At 43.2% G+C, this 21,210-nt stretch overlaps 1 protein-coding gene across 1 annotated transcript in view; it reads right to left on the reverse strand.

The window, feature by feature from the left end:
* The window catches only part of LOC122556135 (ufm1-specific protease 2-like), a 62,933-nt gene extending 42,130 nt beyond the window's left edge, over positions 1 to 20,803 (reverse strand). Inside the window, exons 1-4 of the mRNA XM_043702623.1 lie at positions 20,778 to 20,803; positions 19,054 to 19,069; positions 7,232 to 7,310; positions 1,282 to 1,465 (exon numbers count right to left, since the gene is read on the reverse strand). Coding sequence (XP_043558558.1) covers positions 1,282 to 1,465; positions 7,232 to 7,310; positions 19,054 to 19,069; positions 20,778 to 20,803 — 305 coding nt within the window. The remainder of the gene's footprint in view (positions 1 to 1,281; positions 1,466 to 7,231; positions 7,311 to 19,053; positions 19,070 to 20,777) is intronic.
* Positions 20,804 to 21,210: the final 407 nt, after the last annotated feature.

The raw sequence follows: 21,210 nt of genomic DNA on the forward strand, positions 1-21,210 counted from the left end.
AGTCCAACAGGTTTAATTGGAAGCACACGAGCTTTCTGAGCGACGCTCCTTCATCAGATGGTAGTGGAGGGCTCAATCCTAACACACGGAAAAATCACACAACACCAGGTTATAGTCCAACAGGTTTAATTGGAAGCACACGAGCTTTCGGAGCGACGCTCCTTCATCAGATGGTAGTGGAGGGTTCAATCCTAACACACGGAATTTATAGCAAAAATTTACAGTGTGATTTAACTGAAATTATACATTGAAAAATTGATTGTTAATCAAAAACTGCATGAATTTATGTAAAACTCCGTTATCTCACATCTTAGATTAGAATCAATCTAAATATCATGGCATAGGCAGAGAACACAGGGGGCCAACACCTTCAACATATTGTCTAGCTATCACCCATTGTTAACAGCTAACCCGAGAATGCAACATTTTTTAAAAAAGGCTTTGTGATTTATACATGCAAGAAGTGAAACTATCACTGTATTCTAACAGACGAAAGGCTTAACAGACAATCAATTTTTCAATGTATAATTTCAGTTACATCACACTGTAAATTTTTGCTATAAATTCCGTGTGTTAGGATTGAGCCCTCCACTACCACCTGATGAAGGAGCGTCGCTCCGAAAGCTAGTGTGCTTCCAATTAAACCTGTTGGACTATAACCTGGTGTTGTATGATTTTTAACTTTGTACACCCCAGTCCAATACTGGCATCTCCAAATCATGACCAGAAAGGAAGAAATAGAAGTACAAAAAGAGCATTTTAGAGCAAGAAAAATTCAGAGTTTCTAGGCAGCCAAGTGCAGGCCCACCAAAGACGAAAACCAGAAACACTCAAGAGGCCAGAACTGGAGAGGGCAGCAATAAAGGTGATGCTGTCTTTGTTTGAGACTTGCAATTTAACATATCAAATTATGCTTACTTCTAGCCCACCCTGGGGCATAACTGCAGACAATTTTATTGTACTGTTCAAACAAAAAAGTACTGCAGATGCTGGAAATTAGAATTAAAATCAGAAATTGCTGGAAAACTCAGCAGGTCTGGCAATATCTGTGGAGGGAAAGCAGAGTTCACATTTTGGGTCCAGTCACCCTTCATCAGAAGGGTTCTATTTTACTGCTAAAGTTACATGGCTCAAAGAGTCTCCAGACACAATCAAAACTTCAAAGGATCAAATCTATACCAGGAAACAAAATGGATATTCAGAAGTTTAACATTAACGCCATAAGTCTAACTCAAAATCTCATGTCCACCCCCAAAACATACATTCCACTCTGCTACTTACGGCACAAGTTTTAAGATGCTTTTGCAGGTGCTGTCCTCTTGCAGTTCTGTAGGCAAAGTGTTCAAATGGGATTTTGGCCAAACATATAGAGAACTCTCCCAACCAAATAAGACGAAAGACTGTGAATTCACTTTCGCAATCAAATTCTTTATGGCTTCTGACAAGCCTTCTTTAATTCCGATCTCTGATATCAAAAAAGAAACAATGTTACAAGTTCTGTAGATGTCAATACTCATATTTATAAATTGCATAACAGTTCTATGGCACACAAGCGTCAGACAATAACTATCCTCGATGAGAGAGAATTGAACCATTGCCCCCTGACATTCAGGGTCATTACAATTGCTGAATCCTCCACTGTTAACATCTTGAGGCTTAGCATGGATCAAAAACTGAAGTGAATCAACAATACAAACACTGTGGCTACAAAAGCAGGTCAGAGGCTTGTAAACTCACCTGTCCATGCCTGTCCACCATCTATAAAGCACAAGCCAGGTGTGCGAGGAAATACTCTTCATTTGTTTGAATGAATGTAGCTCCAAATGACACTCACTAAGTTTGACACTATATAGGTCAAAAAAAGCTAGTTTGATTGGCAACCTATCCATCATCTCCAATTTCACTCCCTTCATTGATGCTGCACATTGACCAAATCATTCACCATCTACAAGATGCATGGCTCAACAGTACCATCCTAACTCAACCTTAACAATCCCGAAGAAAAAGGACAGCAAATGCATGGGAACACCACCACCTCCAAGTTCCCTTCCAAACTACACACCATCCTAACTTGGAACTATATAACTGTTATTTCACTCTTGCAGTATTAAAACAGCAGTATCACAACATGTCCCGACACCTCAAGGATTGAAGTGGTTCAAGAAAGGAGTTATTATCTTCTTCTCCAGAGCAATTAGCGATGGGCAATAAATGTTCAACTAGATGGTCACAGATATCAATGAGGAGAAAGTGAGGTCTGCAGATGCTGGAGATCAGAGCTGGAAATGTGTTGCTGGAAAAGCGCAGCAGGTCAGGCAGCATCCAGGGAACAGGAGAATTCACGTTTCGGGCATAAGCCCTTCTTCAGGAATGAGGAAAGTTTGTCCAGCAGGCTAAGATAAAAGGTAGGGAGGAGGGACTTGGGGGAGGGGCGTCGGAAATGTGATAGGTGGAAAGAGGTCCTGCATATCTTTGGTGGAGTGGGAGGGGGAGTTGAAATGTTGATCCACAGGGTGGTTGGGTTGGTTGGTCCGGGTGTCCCAGAGGTGTTCTCTGAAACGCTCCGCAAGTAGCCGGCCTGTCTCCCCAATATAGAGGAGGCCACATCGGGTGCAGAGGATGCAATAGATGATGCAATAGAGGATGCAATAGCCCTGAAGAAGGGCTAATGCCCGAAACGTCGATTCTCCTGTTCCCTAGATGCTGCCTGACACCTGCTGCGCTTTTCCAGCAACACATTTCCATCGCTGATCTCCAGCATCTGCAGACCTCACTTTTTACCTTTTATCTTAGCCTGCTGGACAAACTTTTCTCATTCCTGAAGAAGGGCTTATGCCCGAAACGTCGATTCTCCTGTTCCCTGGATGCTGCCTGACCTGCTGCGCTTTTCCAGCAACACATTTCCAGCACAGATATCAATGCACAAGAAATAAAACAAAATCAACAACTGACTTTAAAGCACTAAGATATCCCCAGGCCCTTTAAGAGCATTATAAAATACAATTTGACAAACAACATTAGGAGATTTTACACCAGACTTGCAAATGCCTTTCAGAGAGCTAGGTTTTAAGAAGCACCTCAGGTACATAGTTCTTTGAAAGTGGCATCACAGGTAGACAAGGTGATGAAACAGTTGTTTGGCATGCTTGCCTTCATTCATCACAACACTGACTATAGGAGTTGGGACATTATGCTGCTGCTCTACAGGACATTGATGAGGCCACTTTTGGAGTACTGCATACAGATCTGTTTGCCCTGCTATAGGAAGAATATTATTAATTTAGAAAAGGTGCAGAAAAGATTTGTAAGGATTTGACCAGGACTGGAGGGTATTATGTCCAGAAATCATCCATAAATCATCTTGCCTGAAAGTTGGTTTCTGAGATATTAGGAAGGGGCCAGGTATCCTATCATTGTCAACTTCCTGATAGAGTCAGAGATGTACAGCATGGAAACAGACCCTTTGGTCCAACTTGTCCCAACCCAATCTAGTCCCACCTTCCAGCACCCGGCCCATATCCCTCCAAACCCTTCCTATTCATATTGAAAGGTCGATTTTCCCGCTCTTCGGATGTTGCCTGACCTGCTGTGCTCTTCCAGCACCGCACTCTCTGCTCGAATCTCCAGCATCTGCAGTCCTCACTTTCGCCTTACTCCATTATGTGCCCTTCCTCCCACCACAACGAAGGTAAAAATTCCTCAGTTATTGTATCAGGTTGATCATCTTTCATCAGAACAGAAGGAAAGTTGTTTACTGAAACCAATGGAAATAGGAAAGGGTAGGAAGAGCAATGACATGATTTGTGATACTTAATCACCCATTGTCACCACACTAACATAAGATCATTTGATGCAAAACAGTATGGTGATATGTATAGTCAAAGGCTCTGTCCAGATTAGATATGAATAATTGTATAATAAACATCTGAACAAAGCAGGAAGAGACCAAGATAGGTCATGGACAAAAAGATTCAGAGTTGGACCAAGATGAAGAACTTAAATGACAAGCGACAGGAATTACAAATTCATATTTGTGAATTGAACAGAGGTGTTTCACAAAGTAATCACCCAGTCTACACTTGGTGTTTCTAATGTAGTGACAACTCACTAAACTGAAAATTGTACAGGTAAATCACTGTTTCACTTGGAAGGAGTGATTAGGGTCTTGGATGGTGAGAAGAGAGGTGAAAGAGCAGATATTGTATTGTGCAAAAAGGTCCTAGAGGGGAGGATGTGATAAAATGACTGAGTGGATCAAGTTACTATAAAAAGCAAAAAGACAATGGCAGAAGAGATGGGCTTAGTAATGTCATCAGTCCTTGGTATCAGTCATTGAAGTTGCACCTCTTACTTGTGATGCACCAGGCTGCTGTTGCAGTTACCCCTGCAAACCATTCAGAGTATGAGTGTTTTGCACTTGTATTCAGTGGTAGATTCCTTTGCTTGGGCAGAAATATTTTCAACCTTGATGAATGTACAGGTAGCCTGCCAGGAAGAAATCTGTGCCCAGTCCTTGATCTTCAAAGAAGATCCACTTGTTTACTCCCCCTCCCTTCTACAAAATTAGAACCTTCCCTGAGGCTAGAATAAAAAGATCCTTTGACCACATTCAAAGAATTGTACTAAAATTCTTTCAATACCTTGACCAACCTTTGTAGTTTACAAGCATCACTAAAACAAATTATCTGGTCACTGCTTTTTATGTGACAACAGATAGACTTCCGTGACCATATCTCAAATGTACTTCACTGCCAAACAAATAAGTTTGGAAGTATTTTTTAAAATTACAATTGATTTAAAAAAAAACCATAGGATTTCACTGAATCAGTATCCTGTTCGCTACACCTAGTAGTCTATATATTCGTATAAAAGGTATATTAGATTTAGAGTCATAGAGTCACTGAGATGTACAGCATGGAAACAGATCCTTCGGTCCAACTCGTCCATGCTGACTAGATATCCCAGCCTAATCTAGTCCCACTTGCCAGCACCCGGCCCATATCCCTCCAGACCCTTTCTATTTATATACCCATCTAGATGCCTTTTAAATGGTGCAATAGTTCTAGCCTCCACCACCTCTGGCAGCTCATTCCATACACACACCACCCACTGCGTGAAAACGTTGCCCCTTAGGTCCCTTTTATATCTTTCCCCTGTCAATCTAAACCTATGCCCTCTAGTTCTGGACTCCACCACCCCAGGGATGTGAGTTCCACACATTCCATGTAAACTATATTATCATGAGAGCAATTGTGAAAGGCTGAATTGTGCATCCATTAAAAGAGAATATTCAGTTAATGCACCCAGAGATGCTGATGAAAAATGCTTTTGAACATGGTACATTAGTGCCTTGTGGATTGATTTCAGTTCTTGCAAAATTATACAATATGTTGTTGTGCATTTTAGCAGTAACTAATTACTTTAGTATATTAGTTTATTTTTAAATGCAGAACTGGCAGGTTTGTTTTCAGACGTTTTGTCACCATACTAGATAACATCTTCAGTGAGCCTCTGGATGAAGCACTGGTGGTGTAGCCTGCTTTCTATTTATGTGTTTCGGTTTCCTTGGGTTAGCGATGCCATTTCCTGTGGTGACATCATTTCCTATGGTGATGTAATTTCCTGTTCTTTTTCTCAAGGGGTGGTAAATGGAATCCAACTCAATTTGTTTGTTGATAAGAGTTCTGGTTGGAATGCCATGCTTCTAGGAATTTTCATGCGTGTCTCTGTTCGGCTTGTCCTAGGATGGATGTGTTGTCCCAGTCGAAGTGATGTCCTTCCTCATCCGTATGCAAGGATACTAGTGAGAGTGGGTCATGTCTTTTTGTGACAAGTTGATGTACATGTATCCTGATGTGTAGTTTTCTGCCTGTTAGTCTAATGTAGCAACAGTCTAAACAGTGCAGGAGTGATGTTGCCAGCTGCATACTGAATTTCCACAAGCAAGGTTAATATGGTTTTCTTTTTGGATTTCAGTCAGTTGAAGTTGAAAAGTTTTCTGTCTATCCTGTAGATAATGTGGACAATCTCTATGATGAATGGAAGCATATAGAGATTTTCTTCTGTAAATCACTAATCAGTTCAATCATGGGTATAGTGCTTCCATTTATCGTATAGAGATTGTCCACATTATCTACAGGATAAGACAAAAAACTTTTTAACTTCAACTGACTGAAATCACCAACCCAAGGAAACCAAAACACATAAATAGAAAGCAGGCTACACCACCAGTGCTTCATCCAGAGGCTCACTGAAGATGTTATCTAGTATGGTGACGAAACGTCTGAAAACAAACCTGCTAGTTCAGCGAGGAAACCTATATCCAGATAAGCAATTTGTCATGATGGAAACTTATGTCGATCCTGGGACAGCAGGAAACTCCTGTAAAGCCATTTACGCATGGAGAAAACTAATGACATAAATAGGCCTTCTACATTTGAATGTAATTTGTCATTAAAAATAATGAATTTAGATAAATCACTTTTGTGTCAGTATAGAATACAGTGCTGCACATAATAAAAATGTCTTTGTACCCAAGTCTTGATTTACCAAATCTAAACTCCTGTGAAAGTCTCTTTTCGTCCACTTAAAATAACAGTACAGCACATGGCAGTCAAGATTTAAAAAAAAGGATCAAATTGTAACCAGGCTGCCCTCTTCAGAGGTGCCAAACTGATATGCTGTGTGCTTCCAGTATTTTCTGTAGAAATATTAAATAACAAGGGCTTGGTGGATCAAATAGGTATTTCTTATCCTTGGCTCTTTGTGTCATTCTAATAAACCAGGTACCTGCTGAATTTCTAACCTCTCATAATCTGCCTTTATTGGAACTGGTCAGAGTCTTATCAATTATAACATGTTTATAGACAACCAAGGAAACAAATGGTTAGAACAAATTTTCACTATTATTTTTGAGCAAAAGAAATGGTGAAACTGTCATGAAAGAGGAATGAGAATTGATGACAAACTGAGACTGCCCAAACGGGTAACTCTAAAAGAAATATCAGAGATGCAAACTAATAAATAGTTAGCACAAAGAAACTGAAATTTTCCACAACAGCCTCTAATCTGAAATAAAAATAAGAAATGAATTCAGAATTAGAGCACAAAAAATTAACATTGCTAAAGTGGAGCAAAAAATTCTTAGTTACTCAATGGTGCAAAACAATCTACTTTAGAAGAATACATTAAATTCAAATTTCAAAATAGATCTAATAGGTAACATACGCACCATCGGTTTTGTTGAGGATTCCATCCAAATAAAGTCCCCCTCTTATTCGAAACAACAGATCATCAGTATCAAGTGGCACCTGAAATAAATTGTTTCAAACAAAGTAATCCATTTGTCAAAATAATGCAATGAACATTTTTGTGCATGTTGCACAGCCCTTCTTGGTCATCACTATTCCCTGACTCTGTTTCGTCTGCAGCTGCACATTCTTACTATCGGATGGAATTTCATATACCCCAGGAACTCATACTCCTATTTCTAAGCATCACTAAAGCAGTGAGGAAATTTTATTTTGTCCTAACATTTCATGGGAAAAAGCCATTCGGGACCATGGAATATAAATTTACACAGTGCATCAGTAAGATTCTCAGCAATATTCTTCAATGTGCCTAAACCATTTTCAATGTTCCTCGACTCTATATAGTGATCAATCATCATGAGTAGACAGTTTAATTTACTTATTTCTGAGATTTAAAGCTGAAAGAAAAGGTCTTATGCTCCTCTGAGCATAGTAGGAATAATAGAATAAATGTGCGAAAAACTGCAATCCAGGTGAAAATCTGTGACTGGATACATTATATAGTATAAAATGTTATTAGGGATTGGGAGGGTGGTCCCTAGCTCCTGCCTAATACTTATGTAATTTGCTCTCCCCCAATTTAGCAATCTGCCACAAGATCCTGACTTATCCTTATTCATAGCTATCTTAAAACTTACAAGTTGTGATCACTGTTTCCAAACTGCTCTCCCACTGAAGGGTCAGTCACCTGGCCAGGTTCATCATCCAGTACGTCCAGTATGGCCCATCCTCTAGTTGGACTATTCACATACCATTTAAAGAAACCACCTTGGTGCACCTAACAAATTTTGCCCTGTCTAAGCCTTGTCATCCTTCCACAATCTGCCCAAATACTGTGAAATTCATGCCCGTCAGAATTCATACCATATCATTAGCAGAAGCCCAACGAATAAAGGGAATAAAAACGAATTACGGTAGTTCTGAAAACCTGGAACGGAACATTACTGCCAGAGGACTGGAAGGCTGGGAGCAGAATGGAACAACCGACTGCAAGGCCTGAGCGGGACATGACGGCCACCACACTTACTCATAAATGTTGATCTGTTATCTGTGAAGAATTAAGGATGACTTTTACATGAGATATATGGAAAATTCCAGATTATTTGGCCAAAAATAAGGCATCAACATTTGCATGAGATCAACTATTACTCGAGTATATATGGTACTTGTTCCTCAATGTCTCGACGGCAGTTGGGGGGGTGAGGGGGCCTATAATATAATCCCATCATAGTGAATATTTTTAAGTTCCACCCGCTTTGCCTCAGTGGATGAGCCCTCCAAGTTTGTCCCCTCTGAATTCTATGATGCTATGAAGCACTTCAACAATAAATGTCCTGTTGTGAAATATGGACAGGAAATCCTGGAAATGTGTGTCAGATCTGACAGGGTCTATGCACTAAAATATCATTTAACATTTAAGTCTTGTGTCCTGTACCTTGAATTTAGAATTCCAGGTAAATAATTCTTTGTTTAACAGGTTAAAAAGCAGTTTATCAACTGAAGGGCTCAGTGTCTGGGGTAACATAGGTCTCAAATTAAGCAAGAGGTCAGTGCCCTGGGCATTAGGCTCTCAAATGGAGAACTGCTCAGGCAGCATCCGAGGAGCAGGAGATTCGACATTTCAAGCATAAGCTCCTCATCAGGAATGAGGGGTGGCCCAAGGGAGCCGAGTGATAAATTAGGGGTGGTGGTGGTGGGGGGGGCGGGAAAGAGGTGAATGGGAATCCAATAGGTAAATGAATGTGGGGGTGAAGATGATAGGTTCGAAGAGGAGGGTGGAGCAGATAGGTGGGAAGGAAGATGGACAGGTAGGACAGTTCATAACGGCGGTGCCATGTTGGAAGGTTGGATCAGGGATAAGGTGGGTGAAAGGGAAATGAGGAAACTGGTGAAATCAACATTGATGCTGTATGGTTGGAGACTCCTGAAGTGGAAGATGAGGCATTCCTCCTCCAGGCATCGGGTTGCTAGTGTTTGGCAGTGGAGGCGGCCCAGAACTTGCTTGTCCTTGGAGGAATGGGAGGGGGATTTAAATTGTTCAGCCACAGGCCGGTGGGGCTGTTTATTGCGTGTCCCCCCGAGACGTTCCCTGAAACATTCTGGAAGTTGGTGCTCTGTCTCCCTAATGTAGAGGAGACCTCATCAGGAGCAACGGACACAGTAGATGATGTTTGTGCAAGTACAGGTAAATCTCTGTCGGATGTGAAAGGATTCTTTGGGCCTTCGATGGAGCTGAGGGGGGTGGTGTGGGCGCAGGTTTTTTCACCCTGTGGCTGAGCACTTTAAATTCCCCTCTAACTCCACTAGTGACATGCAAGTCCAGGGCTCCCTCCACCGCCAATCAAGCCACTCAATGCCTGGACGAAGAACACCACATCTTCCGCCTTGGAACCCTCCAACCACAGGGAATCAATGTGGATATCATCAGTTTCGTCATTTCCCCTCCGCCACCTTTTCCCAGATCTAAGCTTCCATCTCAGCACTGCCCTCTTGAACTGTCCTACCTGTCCACCTTCCTTCCCACCTATCCGCTCCACCCTCCTCTCTGACCTATCACCTTCACCCCTCCTTCATCTACCTATTGCATTCCTACCTTCCCTCCAGCCCCAACCCCCTCCCATTTATCTCTTAGCCCACTTAGGCCACCCCCTCATTCCTGATGAAGAACCTGTGCTCGAAACATCAACTCTCCCAATCCTCGGATGCTGTCTGACCGGCTGTGCTTTTCCAGCACCACACTCTTGGACTCTGATCTCTAGCATCTGCAGTCCTCACTTTCTCCTCCTCTCAAATGGAGAAGTCTATACTTTTATGCTCCCAGTAGGTGTCATTACTGAATAGATCAGATTCCACATTGATGTCTTGTTTGACAGCTAATAGTTTATGTGAACCTGGAAAAGCGCAGCAGGTCAGGCAGCATCCAGGGAACAGGAGAATCGCCGTTTCGGGCATAAGCCCTTCTTCAGGAATGAGGAAAGTTTGTCCAGCAGGCTAAGATAAAAGGTAGGGAGGAGGGACTTGGGGGAGGGGCGTCGGAAATGCGATAGGTGGAAAGAGGTCAAGGTGAGGGTGATAGGTCAGACTGGGGTGGGGGCGGAGAGGTCAGGAAGAACGCTTTTCCAGCAACACATTTTCAGCTCTGATCTCCAGCATCTGCAGTCCTTACTTTCTCCTCAGCTAATAGTTTATATTCTTTTTTATTTAACAAGCTGGTCTTTCATAGAAAAACAAGCACACAATGTTACAGATATGGTTTCAACAATAAAACAGAAGTTTACCATGCAAAAGGAATGATAAAATAGAATAGACTAAGTTATTTATATATAATTTGAAATATTTCAGAACACAGTGAAAAATAAAATACTCTTCATCCCAAAATAAAACCTTTATAGTTCAATAAAAACCTAAAGAACAGCAGATGTTGGAAATCAGAAGCAAGTTTCTCCCAGGAACTGACTGCAGTCCATGTTCTCAGATCCAACTCTGACTTTGTAATTAAGTCTGTTCATATGGGTGGTACTGTTGTTGTCTGGCTTACTGACCTCTACATTGCAGAGACTGAGCACTAACTCTCAGATACTTCCTTTTATCCATGACATCACCATTGAACATCAGGCCATTGTGCTCAGCACAGACACCAACCTTATTTCATGAAGTGATCTCCCCCACAGTGGTTGTAAGCTGATAGTCTCTCTCAGCTCACTTCAACTTGCTTCCCTAAATCCACAAACAGAAATATCCCGGCAGACCCATTGTTTCTGCCTGCTCCTGCTCCACAGAACTCATCTCTTCCTACCTTGTCTCAGACTTTTCCTCCTCTTGACCAGTCCCTGTCCTCTGAAATTCCTGTGATGCGTTAGTTTCAGAATTTCCTGTTTGCAGGGTCAGACCACCTCCTCTTTACCATGGACGTGCAACCCTTTACACATCCAACCCCTATCAGGAGGATCCCAGGGCTCTCCACTTCTTCCTGAAAAAAAGACATGAACAATCCACATCCACCACTACCCTCCTCCACGTGGCCAAGCTTGTCCTCATCCTGAACCACTTCACTTTTAACTCCTCTCATTTTCTTCAGTTCAGAGGGTGGCCATGTGTACCCGCCTGTCTCTTTGTGGCGTACATGGAACACTCCTTGTTCCAGCCCCCATCCACAGCTCTTTTTCTGGTATATTGATGACATCAGACATCATCGGTACTGCTTCCTTCTCTTGCCCAAAATTGGAAACATTTGTTGATTTTGCTTCCAATTTCCACCCTGCCGTCACTTTCACTTGTTCCATCTCTAGAACATAGAACAATACAGTGCAGAACAGGCCCTTCGGTCCTCGATGTTGCGCCGACCTGTGAACTACTCTCAGCTCATCCCCCTACACTATCCCAAAATCATTCATGTGCTTATCAAAGGTTTGTTTAAATCTCTCTAATGTGGCTGAGTTGACTACGTTAGTAGGTAGGGGATTCCACGCCCTTACCACTCTCTGCGTAGAGAACTTGCCTCTGACATCTGTCTTAAATCTATCACCCCTCAATTTGTAGTTATGCCCTCTCGTACAAGCTGACGTCATCATCCTAGGAAAAAGTTTTTCACTGTCTACCCTATCTAATCCTCTGATCATCTTGTATGTCTCAATCAAATCCCCCTTTAGCCTTCTTCTTTCCAATGAGAACATACCCAAGTCTTTCAGCCTTTCCTCATAAGACTTCCCTCCAGACCAGGAAACATCTTGGTAAATCTCCTCTGCACCTTTTCCAATGCTTCCACATCCTTCTTGTAATGGGGCGACCAGAACTGTACACAATATTCCAAGTGTGGCCACACCTCCCTTCCCTTCCTTGACACCTCTGTTTCCATTTCTAGGGGTAGACTGGGCACCAATATTCATTACAATCCAAACAATTCCCACAGTTACTTCGACTATACATCCTCATACCCTGCTTCCATTCTCCATTCCATTTTTCCAGTTCCTCCGGCTCTGCTGCTTTAGTCTGATGATGGTTTAAAAATGTGTTGCTGGAAAAGCACAGCAGGTCAGGCAGCATCAAAGGACCAGAAGAATCATCGGGCTTATGCCCGAAATGTCAATTCTCCTGTTCCTTTGATGCTGCCTGACCTGCTGCGCTTTTCCAGCAACACATTTTTAAGCTCTGATCTCCAGCATCTGCAGTCCTCACTTTCTCCTCTGTTCTGATGATGCCAATTTTAACAAAGATGCCTTCAAAATTCCACCTTCTTTTTCAACTGAGTATTCCCCAAGACTATAGTTGAAAAAGCCCTCAGCCGGGTCTACCCCATCTTCCACACTTTGATCCTCACCTCCTCTCTTCCCTCCCACAACAGCAATAGGGTTCCCCTTGCCCTTACTTACCATCCCACCTGCATCACATCCAGAGGACCATTAGCCATCATTTCCACAACCTCCAGCAGGATGCCACCACCAGCCATATATTCCCCTCCTTTCCCTTCTCAGGCTTTCACAGGGACCGTTCGCTCCAGGACACCCTAGTCCACACCTCCTTAACTCTCAATACCCTCCACAGCCTCATGGCACCTTCCTCTACAACTACATGTGCAACACCTGTCTGTTTGCTTCCTCCCTCCTCAGTATCCAAAAGCCCAAATACACCTTCCAGATGAAGCTCCGCTTTACCTGCATTTCACTTAATCTAGTTTACTACACTTGGTGCTCTCATTATGGTCTCCGCTACATTGGAGAATTGAAGTGCAGACTGAGTGTCTGCTTCATAGATTATCTACGTTCTGTCTGCAAAAAAGCCTCTTAGGTTCCAGCTGCATGCCACTTCAATACACCACCTTATTCCCTGGCCAACATCTCCTGCAGGCTTCCTGCAGTGCTCCAGCAAAGCTCAGTGCAAACTGGAAGAACAGCAAGTCATTTTCCATTTGTTAACTCTACAGCTTTCCGGACTCAATATTAAGTTCAACAATTATGGGGCTTGAGCTGTCCAATGTCATTACCCCAATGCCCACACACCAGGCCTTGCTATTACTTGGTCTGTTTTGACATACAGCCTATTGTTAGCCACTAATGGTCTCCATTAACAGCTAATCATCCTCCGAGCCTGATCATTATCCAGTCCTTTGTCTGTTCAACTGTTCTTCTCTCATTCTTTGGGCTCTATCTCCATCTATCGTTACCCCCTACTCCCACCCTATCTCCTGCATAAAAATCATTATTTTCCTTGCTTTCATCCATTCTGAGGAAGGGTCACTGGACGCAAAATGTTTACTTTGGATTTCTCTCCACAGATGCTGCCAGATCTGCTGAGCTTGCAGCAACTTCTGTTTTTAATTCTTTATAGTACAGATAGTTCTTCTAATAATACCACGGTTGCGTTCTTATGCAACCCCGTGTTACAGAAAAATCGCATAATGTGGTGGCAATCATGTTACAGCCAACACATGCTTTAAAAACAGTGTCCCCAATTTATCATGTTATACTGACAAAAGACGCATTATAGCATAGTGCACTGTACTCGAATAGACAGAATTTTCTTCTTTATTACATCTGTAGTTTGACTTAGCTATTGCTCTTAATTCTGGGTCTTGAGGTTAGTTTCTGCAATAATCATCCAGCAGTAATACCCCCTCCCCCATCGTGAATAGAGAACCTAAAGCCCAGGAGACTTCCACTGTTTAGATAAAGATGTCCAGGCTGGTGTGTGAATAGAGATGTCGACTCTTCTGATGTATTCACACCATTGAATTTAGACTTCCATCATTAGTTCAAATAACGTCATGGTTCTCACTACCCATTTATAGTCTGAAACTTTTAATCTCAACCATTACACTGATGTGGTGTATTTCTAACTTATCTGAACTAATTCTTTGGTCCAGAAAAACATCCAACTTCAATCAGCATATCTGCAAACTGATGCCAGGAGGTGTGCAGCGATGGGTGTTTCCCCTAAGCAACTCAATCAATCCCTGATACAAACTGAAAGAATTGTGGATGCTGTAAAATCAGAAACAAGAATATGGAGATTGCTGGAAAAGCTCAGCATACCTGGTAGCATCTGTGGAGAGAAATCACAGTTAACATTTGGGTTCTAAGGAAGCGTCACTCGAAAAATTAACTCTGATTTCTCTCCACAGATGCTGCCAGACATGCTGAGCTTTCCTAACAATCTCTATTTTTGTTTCAAATCAATTCCTGACCCTTCTAATTAACAATAGACTAAAGTTCTTCAAATGTTTAGTCATAATTCTTTCTCAATGGAAACAGATTCCCAATAAGCCTTCAGGAACCCTCTCTCTCATACACAGAGACTAAAATCCACTTATCACTAGGTCAAAATCCAAGTCTTAAAACAATATTAAAATATTTACACTACACACCCCCAACATTACAATATGTTGACTATCTCTGCTGAAGACTGTAAAGAGTGTGTTAGGCACACTATTTACAGAGTAACCTCAATTATCCGAATATTATCTGAAGGAGATCTCAAGGTCCCGATAGAAACACTACATAAAAGAGGTGTTTCCAACACTGATCGCGTCTTTTGTTTATAAGATTAAAAACGAACTTGGTTTACTAAAATGCTGCAGAGAACAGTCCTGGACATCGATGGAGACTCCTCCCCCCCACCCCCCCCCACCCCCAGATGGCCAGGGGTGAGGGGGTGACCCAGGGTTGGACAGGGTTAGGGGTTGGACGGGGGTGGGGGCACATGCGTAATGTGCTGATGCCTAGTCTCCTGAACAGGGAGAGGACTTAGCAAGTGCTCGCTGTGTCAATCCCATTGAACTGATGAGGGGTGCAGGAGCCTTCAGCAATGCTGCAGGCCTCTTACACACAAGTGTATCTCTGCTCAGAAACAAACCCTGAGACAGAGAGAGGGAGCAAGGAGAAAGGAAAGGTCAGAAAGCTCCGAGCTCCAGAGGAGAGGCATTGAATCAATTAACCGAATAAATCAATTATCTGAACGAAATAGTGCCCACCCATCTCGTTTGAATAATCGAGGTTTCTCTGTAATATACAAGTAGTGCCCTGAGCATTCGGCTATCTCTTTACGAAAGGGAGAGATTCCTAGGCATCAGGCTCTGTATTTGCACACTGTCCTATGCATGAGGCTCTGCATTCATGACGAGGATACTGTCCTGGGCATGAGACTTTCTATGCACACACCAACCTGATTTCCACTCTCTATTCACACATCAGCCTTGGCATCAGGCTCTTTATCTACAAAGTGAAAGTCTCCTGGGCTTTAGGTTCTCTATTCATGATGGGGAGGCAATGGCCTCGTGGTATTATTGTTTGACAATTATTGCAGAAAACTAACCTAATGATCTGAGAACCCATGTTCAATTCCCATCACAGCGGATGGTGGAATTTGAATTCAATAAAAAAAAATCTGGAATTAAAAATCTATTGTTGACTTTGAAACCATTATTTTGCCACCTGGTTCACTAATTCCTCTGGTCTGACCTACACATGACTCCACAGTAATAGCAATGACTCTCAACCACCCTCTGCAATGCTGTATCAATTGCTATGAAGTCTCAACAAAGAAATGAAACCGGACAGAACACCTGGTATTGACCTAGGCACCAGAAAAGACAAAGGCAGAAACAGCGCTGTCAATCCTGCCAAGTCCTTTTTACTAACATCTGAGGCTAGTGCCAAAATTGGAGAGTTGTCTCAAAGACCATTAAGTGGCAAAAACATTTGCAGATGCTGGAAACCAAGATGGACAAACAGGAGGCTGGAAGAACACAGAAAGCCAGGCAGAATCAGGAGGTGGAGAAGTCAATGTTTTGGGTGTAACCCTTCCTCAGGACTGGGGGTGGGTGACAGCAAAGTGGTACTCATTCAGGTCGGAGTCCTCAACATTGACTCCAAATACCATGCAATTCATGGCTTCAGATTAAACATGAATAAGAAAATCTCCTGCAGATTACCATGCACTATCCTCCCTCAGCTGATAAATCAGTAGGCCTCTAAGTTGAACAATGCTTCAAGCACTGAGAGCGTCAAAGGCACAAAGTGCACTCTGACTGGGGGTTTCAATGTCCAGCAGCAAGTGTGGCTCAGCAGCGATTGTGCTGATCAAGCTCATCAGGTCCTAAAAGGACATAAATGTTAGATTGCGTCTGGAGCAGGTGTTGAAGCAACAACGAGAGGGAAAAACTTACTTGACCTCATCCTAACCAATCTGCCAGCTGCATTTGCCCATCACAGTATTGGTAAGAATGACCACTGCATAGTTTTTGTCGAGATGAAGTCCCACTTTCACATTGAGAATATCCTTCATTGTGTTCATGGTTTAGAGGTGCTGGTGTTGGACTGGAGTGGACAAAGTTAAAAATCACACAAAACCAAGTTATAGTACAATAGGTTTATTTGGAAGCACTGGCTTTTGAGGCGCTGCCTGTTCATCAGGTGGATGAAGAGGCAGCACCACGAAAGCTAGTGCTTCCAAATAAACCTGTTGTACTATAGCCTGGTGTTGTGTGACTTTTAACTTCATCATGTTGTGTGGGCACTTTGCTAAATAGGACAGACTTCGAACAGATCTGGCAACTGAAGACTGAGTATCTATGACTCACTGTGAGCCATTAACAGTAGAATTGTACTCCAACATAATCTGTAACCGGTCAGCATGGCCTGACATGGCCCCGAATCATTCTTTACCATCAAGCCAGAAGATCAACCCTGGTTCAATGGCAGTGCAGAATGTATGTTAGGAGCAGGATCTGGCATACTCAAAATGACAAGTCAGCCCAGTGATGCGACCAAACATGACTACTCGTGTGCCAAACAGCGTAAGTAGCAAGTGACAGACAGAGCTAGGTGATCTGACAACCAACAGATGAGATATCAGCTCTGCAGTGCTGCCACATCTTGTTGTCCACAGTAGTAGACAACTAAATAATCACTTTGGGCAGAGTCTCCACAATAGCCAGGCAATGAACATCTCCAATAACACACAATGTAATCACAGTCTCTTTACATTCAATGATGTTACCATTACTAAAAAACACAAAATCTTCTTGTGGATTACCACTGACCAGAAACTCAGCTGGACTCACTACATGGTAAAAACAATGACTGCAGATGCTGGAAACCAGATTCTGGATTAGTGGTGCTGGAAGAGCACAGCAGTTCAGGCAGCATCCAAGGAGCTTCGAAATCAACGTTTCGGGCAAAAGCCCTTCATCAGGAATAAAGGCAGTGAGCCTGGAGCGTGGAGAGATAAGCTAGAGGAGGGTGGGGGAGGGGAGAAAGTAGCATAGAGTACAATGGGCGAATGGGGGAGGGGATGAAGGTGATAGGTCAGGGAGGAGAGGGTGGAGTGGATAGGTGGAAAAGGAGATAGGCAGGTAGAACAAGACTCACTACATAATCACAGTGGCTACAAGAACAGGTCAAAGGCTAGGAATACTGCAATGAGTGACTCAGCTTTACTCCCCAAAGCCTGCCCTCCAGCTACAAGGCACAAGTCAGGAGTGTGATGGAATACTCTCCATCTGTCTGAATAGGTGCAGCTCCAACAACACTAAGAACCTTGATACCATCCAGCACAAAGCTGCCCACATGATTTGCAGCACATCCACAAATATCCTCTCCATTCACCACCAAAGCTCACAGCAATGTGTACAATCTAAAAAACTCACGGCAGAAATTCATCACCCACTAAATGCACAACCATTACTACCTAGAAGGGAGCAGATGCATGGGGACAAGCTCTTTGTTGGTAAGAGCCATACCTGGCACATAAAGATAGTTGTGGTAATTTTAGGTCAGTCATCTCAGCTCCAGGACATATCTGCAAGAGTTCCTCAGGGTAGTGTCTTCAGTCCAACCATCTTCAGCTGCTTCAATGACTTTCCCTCCTTTATAAAGGTCAGATGTTGTGATGTTCACCGACATTGCACAGTGTTCAGTACCATTCGTAAGTACTGAAGCTGGCCAGGTTCAAATGCAGGAGAAAGTGAGGGCTGCAGATGCTGGAGATCAGAGCTGAAAATGTGTTGCTGGAAAAGCGCAGCAGGTCAGGCAGCATCCAAGGTACAGGAGAATCGGCTTATGCCCGAAGAAGGGCTTATGCCCGAAACGTCGATTCTCCTGTTCCTTGGATGCTGCCTGACCTGCTGCGCTTTTCCAGCAACACATTTTCAGCCCAGGTTCAAATGCATTAAGTCTTGGACAATAACCAGTCTTGGGTTGATAAGTGGCAAGTAACATTCATGCCATACAATTTTCAGGCAATGGCCAACTCCAATAAACTGACAATCTAACCACTGCCCCTTGATATTCAATGGTGTTAGCATCATTGAATCCTCTGCTATCAACATCCTGGATGAGCACCTATGACCAGTAAGCCAACTTTACCTCGCCATGTAAATACAGTAGTTAGAAAAGTATGTCAGGGGCTAAGAATATTTCAGTGAGTAACTTACTTCTTGACTTCCTAAAGCTTGCCCACTATCTACAAGGCACAAATCAGGAGTGCGATAGAATACTCCCTACTTACCTGGATGGGTGCAGCTTCAACAAGATTCAAGAAGCTGGACACCATCCGGGACAAAGCTGCCCACTTGACTGGCATCACATCTACAATCATCCACTCTCACCACCACCAATGCTCATTGCAATGTTCAAAGATGCACTGCAGAAAATTAAACAGCACCTTCCAAACTACTTCCCCCTAAAAGGACAAGGCAGGAGATATATGGGAACACCACCATGGCTAAGTTCCCCTTCAAGCCACTCACCTGACTTAGAAATATATTTGTGTTTCTTCACTGTTGCTGGAGTCAAAATCCTGAAATTCCATCACTAAGGGCATTGCAGGACCAGGGATTTCAGCAGTTCAAGAAAGGAGCTCGCTACCATCTTCTGTAGGGCAATTACAGACAGGAAATCAATGCTGACCAGTTGGCGATGCCGATGTCTCACGAGCGAATTTTTAAAAGTCTTGGGCATCAGCCTTTCCATTCACGATAAAGACACTGTCTGGGGCATCAATGCCTGTATTCACAAACATCAAGTTCCCCATTTCCACACCATCTTGGGCATCAAGCTCCCCATTTCCACACCGTCTATGGCATCAAGCTCCCCATTTCCATACTGTCCCAAGCATGAAGCGCCCATTTCCATACTGTCCCAGGCAATAAGCTCTCCGATTCCACATGGTCCTGGACATGGAGTCCTCCTTTTCTACACGGTCTTGGACATCAAATTCCCCATTTCCACACCGTCCTGGCCATTAGGCTCTCTACTTACTCACTGTCCTGAGTGGCAAGCTCCTAATTTATGAAGAGGACACAGTCCTAGGCAATGGGTTGTTATGGACGAGTCCAGACCTTCTCAAAACATTTTACGAAAGTAGCCCAGACTCTAACTTTGCTCGTTGTTTTAAGCAGGTGTACAGTGGATATTCCAGGAGAGATGCAGCTGGTCAAACCACTTAGTTTTAAACAAAACAGAATTTATTTACAAGATTACCTAATGAGAAACAGACAAAAGAGAACAGAATACTGAAGAACTTAACCTATCCGAAAACCCAACAGATTATCCCAACTTCATGATGCTGTTCCCAAAACTTGCAACAATCCCCATAAACACCCCTTGGGACAAAAGGTAAACTCAAACACAGGGTCTTACAGGAGACAAGCCAAAGGGACAGGAGGATCAGCCTAGACCTGCTTCTTTGGGTTCTAGCAGCTTTTTCAACACCTGTGCTAAAACCAAACCAAACCAAACCAGAGCAAAGCTGAGCTCGGAGAACTCCCCTTGAATTGTACAAGTCTTTTTTTAAAACTTGATAGCCTCTTGACCGAGACAGTGTCTGCTAGCTGCAGTCAAATTGGCCCCAAAACCCTTCAACTTAGATTTTTTGGAGTTTGTGTCTTTTACGACATCTCTGAAAAAATAACTAAGGACAACATAACCTTGATAAAGAGGCAGCATTGTCACAATGTTCTCTATTTACACACTGTCCTGGGTATTAAGTTCTCTACTTATGCAGAGGGCAGTGTGCTGGAGATCAGACTACTTACATATGGTCATGGGCATCAGACTTCCTATTTATGAAGAGGACATTTCTATTTACAAAGGGAACATGTCTCCAGCATTAGGCTATTTACACACCTTCCTGGAGACCAGGCTCTATTTATGAACAGCACAGAATCCTACTTTTGAAGAGGGCAGTGGGTTATGCACATCAGACTCTTCTTAGTACACACCAACTTAGGCATCAGGCTCTCTGTTCCACACACTCCTGGCTTTCAAGCTTCCATTTCCACACTGTCCTGGACATCAAGCTCCCCATCTTCACACCATCCTGAGCATTAGGTTCCCAATTTATGAAGAGGGCACTGTCCTGGGTATTAGGTCCCCTCTTTATGAAGGAGACACTATCCTGGCCATTAGGATATCTGTTTACAAAAAGGGGTATTAGGCTCTCTATGAATTGGGCATTGGGATTTCTATTTACGATGGGGACATGGCCTGGGCGTTCATGCGGCAAGAGGCCAGCGGCAGGACACGAGTACAACTTGAACCCTGTACAAAGGTTCGAGGCCCAGAATGAAGAGATTTAGATTTTATTATCCGGCGTAGGCAGAAAAAAAAAGTCTCCGACCCAGCTGTGTCATATTACGAGTGGCTGAGACTCACCATTTTCACCGCCGAGAAGGATGGTTCCTCAACCGTCGGTCCCAACCTGCAGCCGCCACGTCACCCAACGTCCCGCGCCGTTACTGGGGAAACCAGTCGCCAGTCGACCATCTTTATGCGGGGCGACTTGGAGACCAGGCCCCGGCTGTCGGCCAAACCGTCATGTGGGAGTACGTGCGATTATCCTTTACAGGACATATAAAATAAGGCTTACACTACTGTTGTGGTGCAGCAGAGAGATGTCCGTGTGC

The sequence above is a fragment of the Chiloscyllium plagiosum genome, chromosome 2 (genome assembly GCF_004010195.1).
Source record: "Chiloscyllium plagiosum isolate BGI_BamShark_2017 chromosome 2, ASM401019v2, whole genome shotgun sequence".
Taxonomy (NCBI): Eukaryota; Metazoa; Chordata; class Chondrichthyes; order Orectolobiformes; family Hemiscylliidae; genus Chiloscyllium; species Chiloscyllium plagiosum.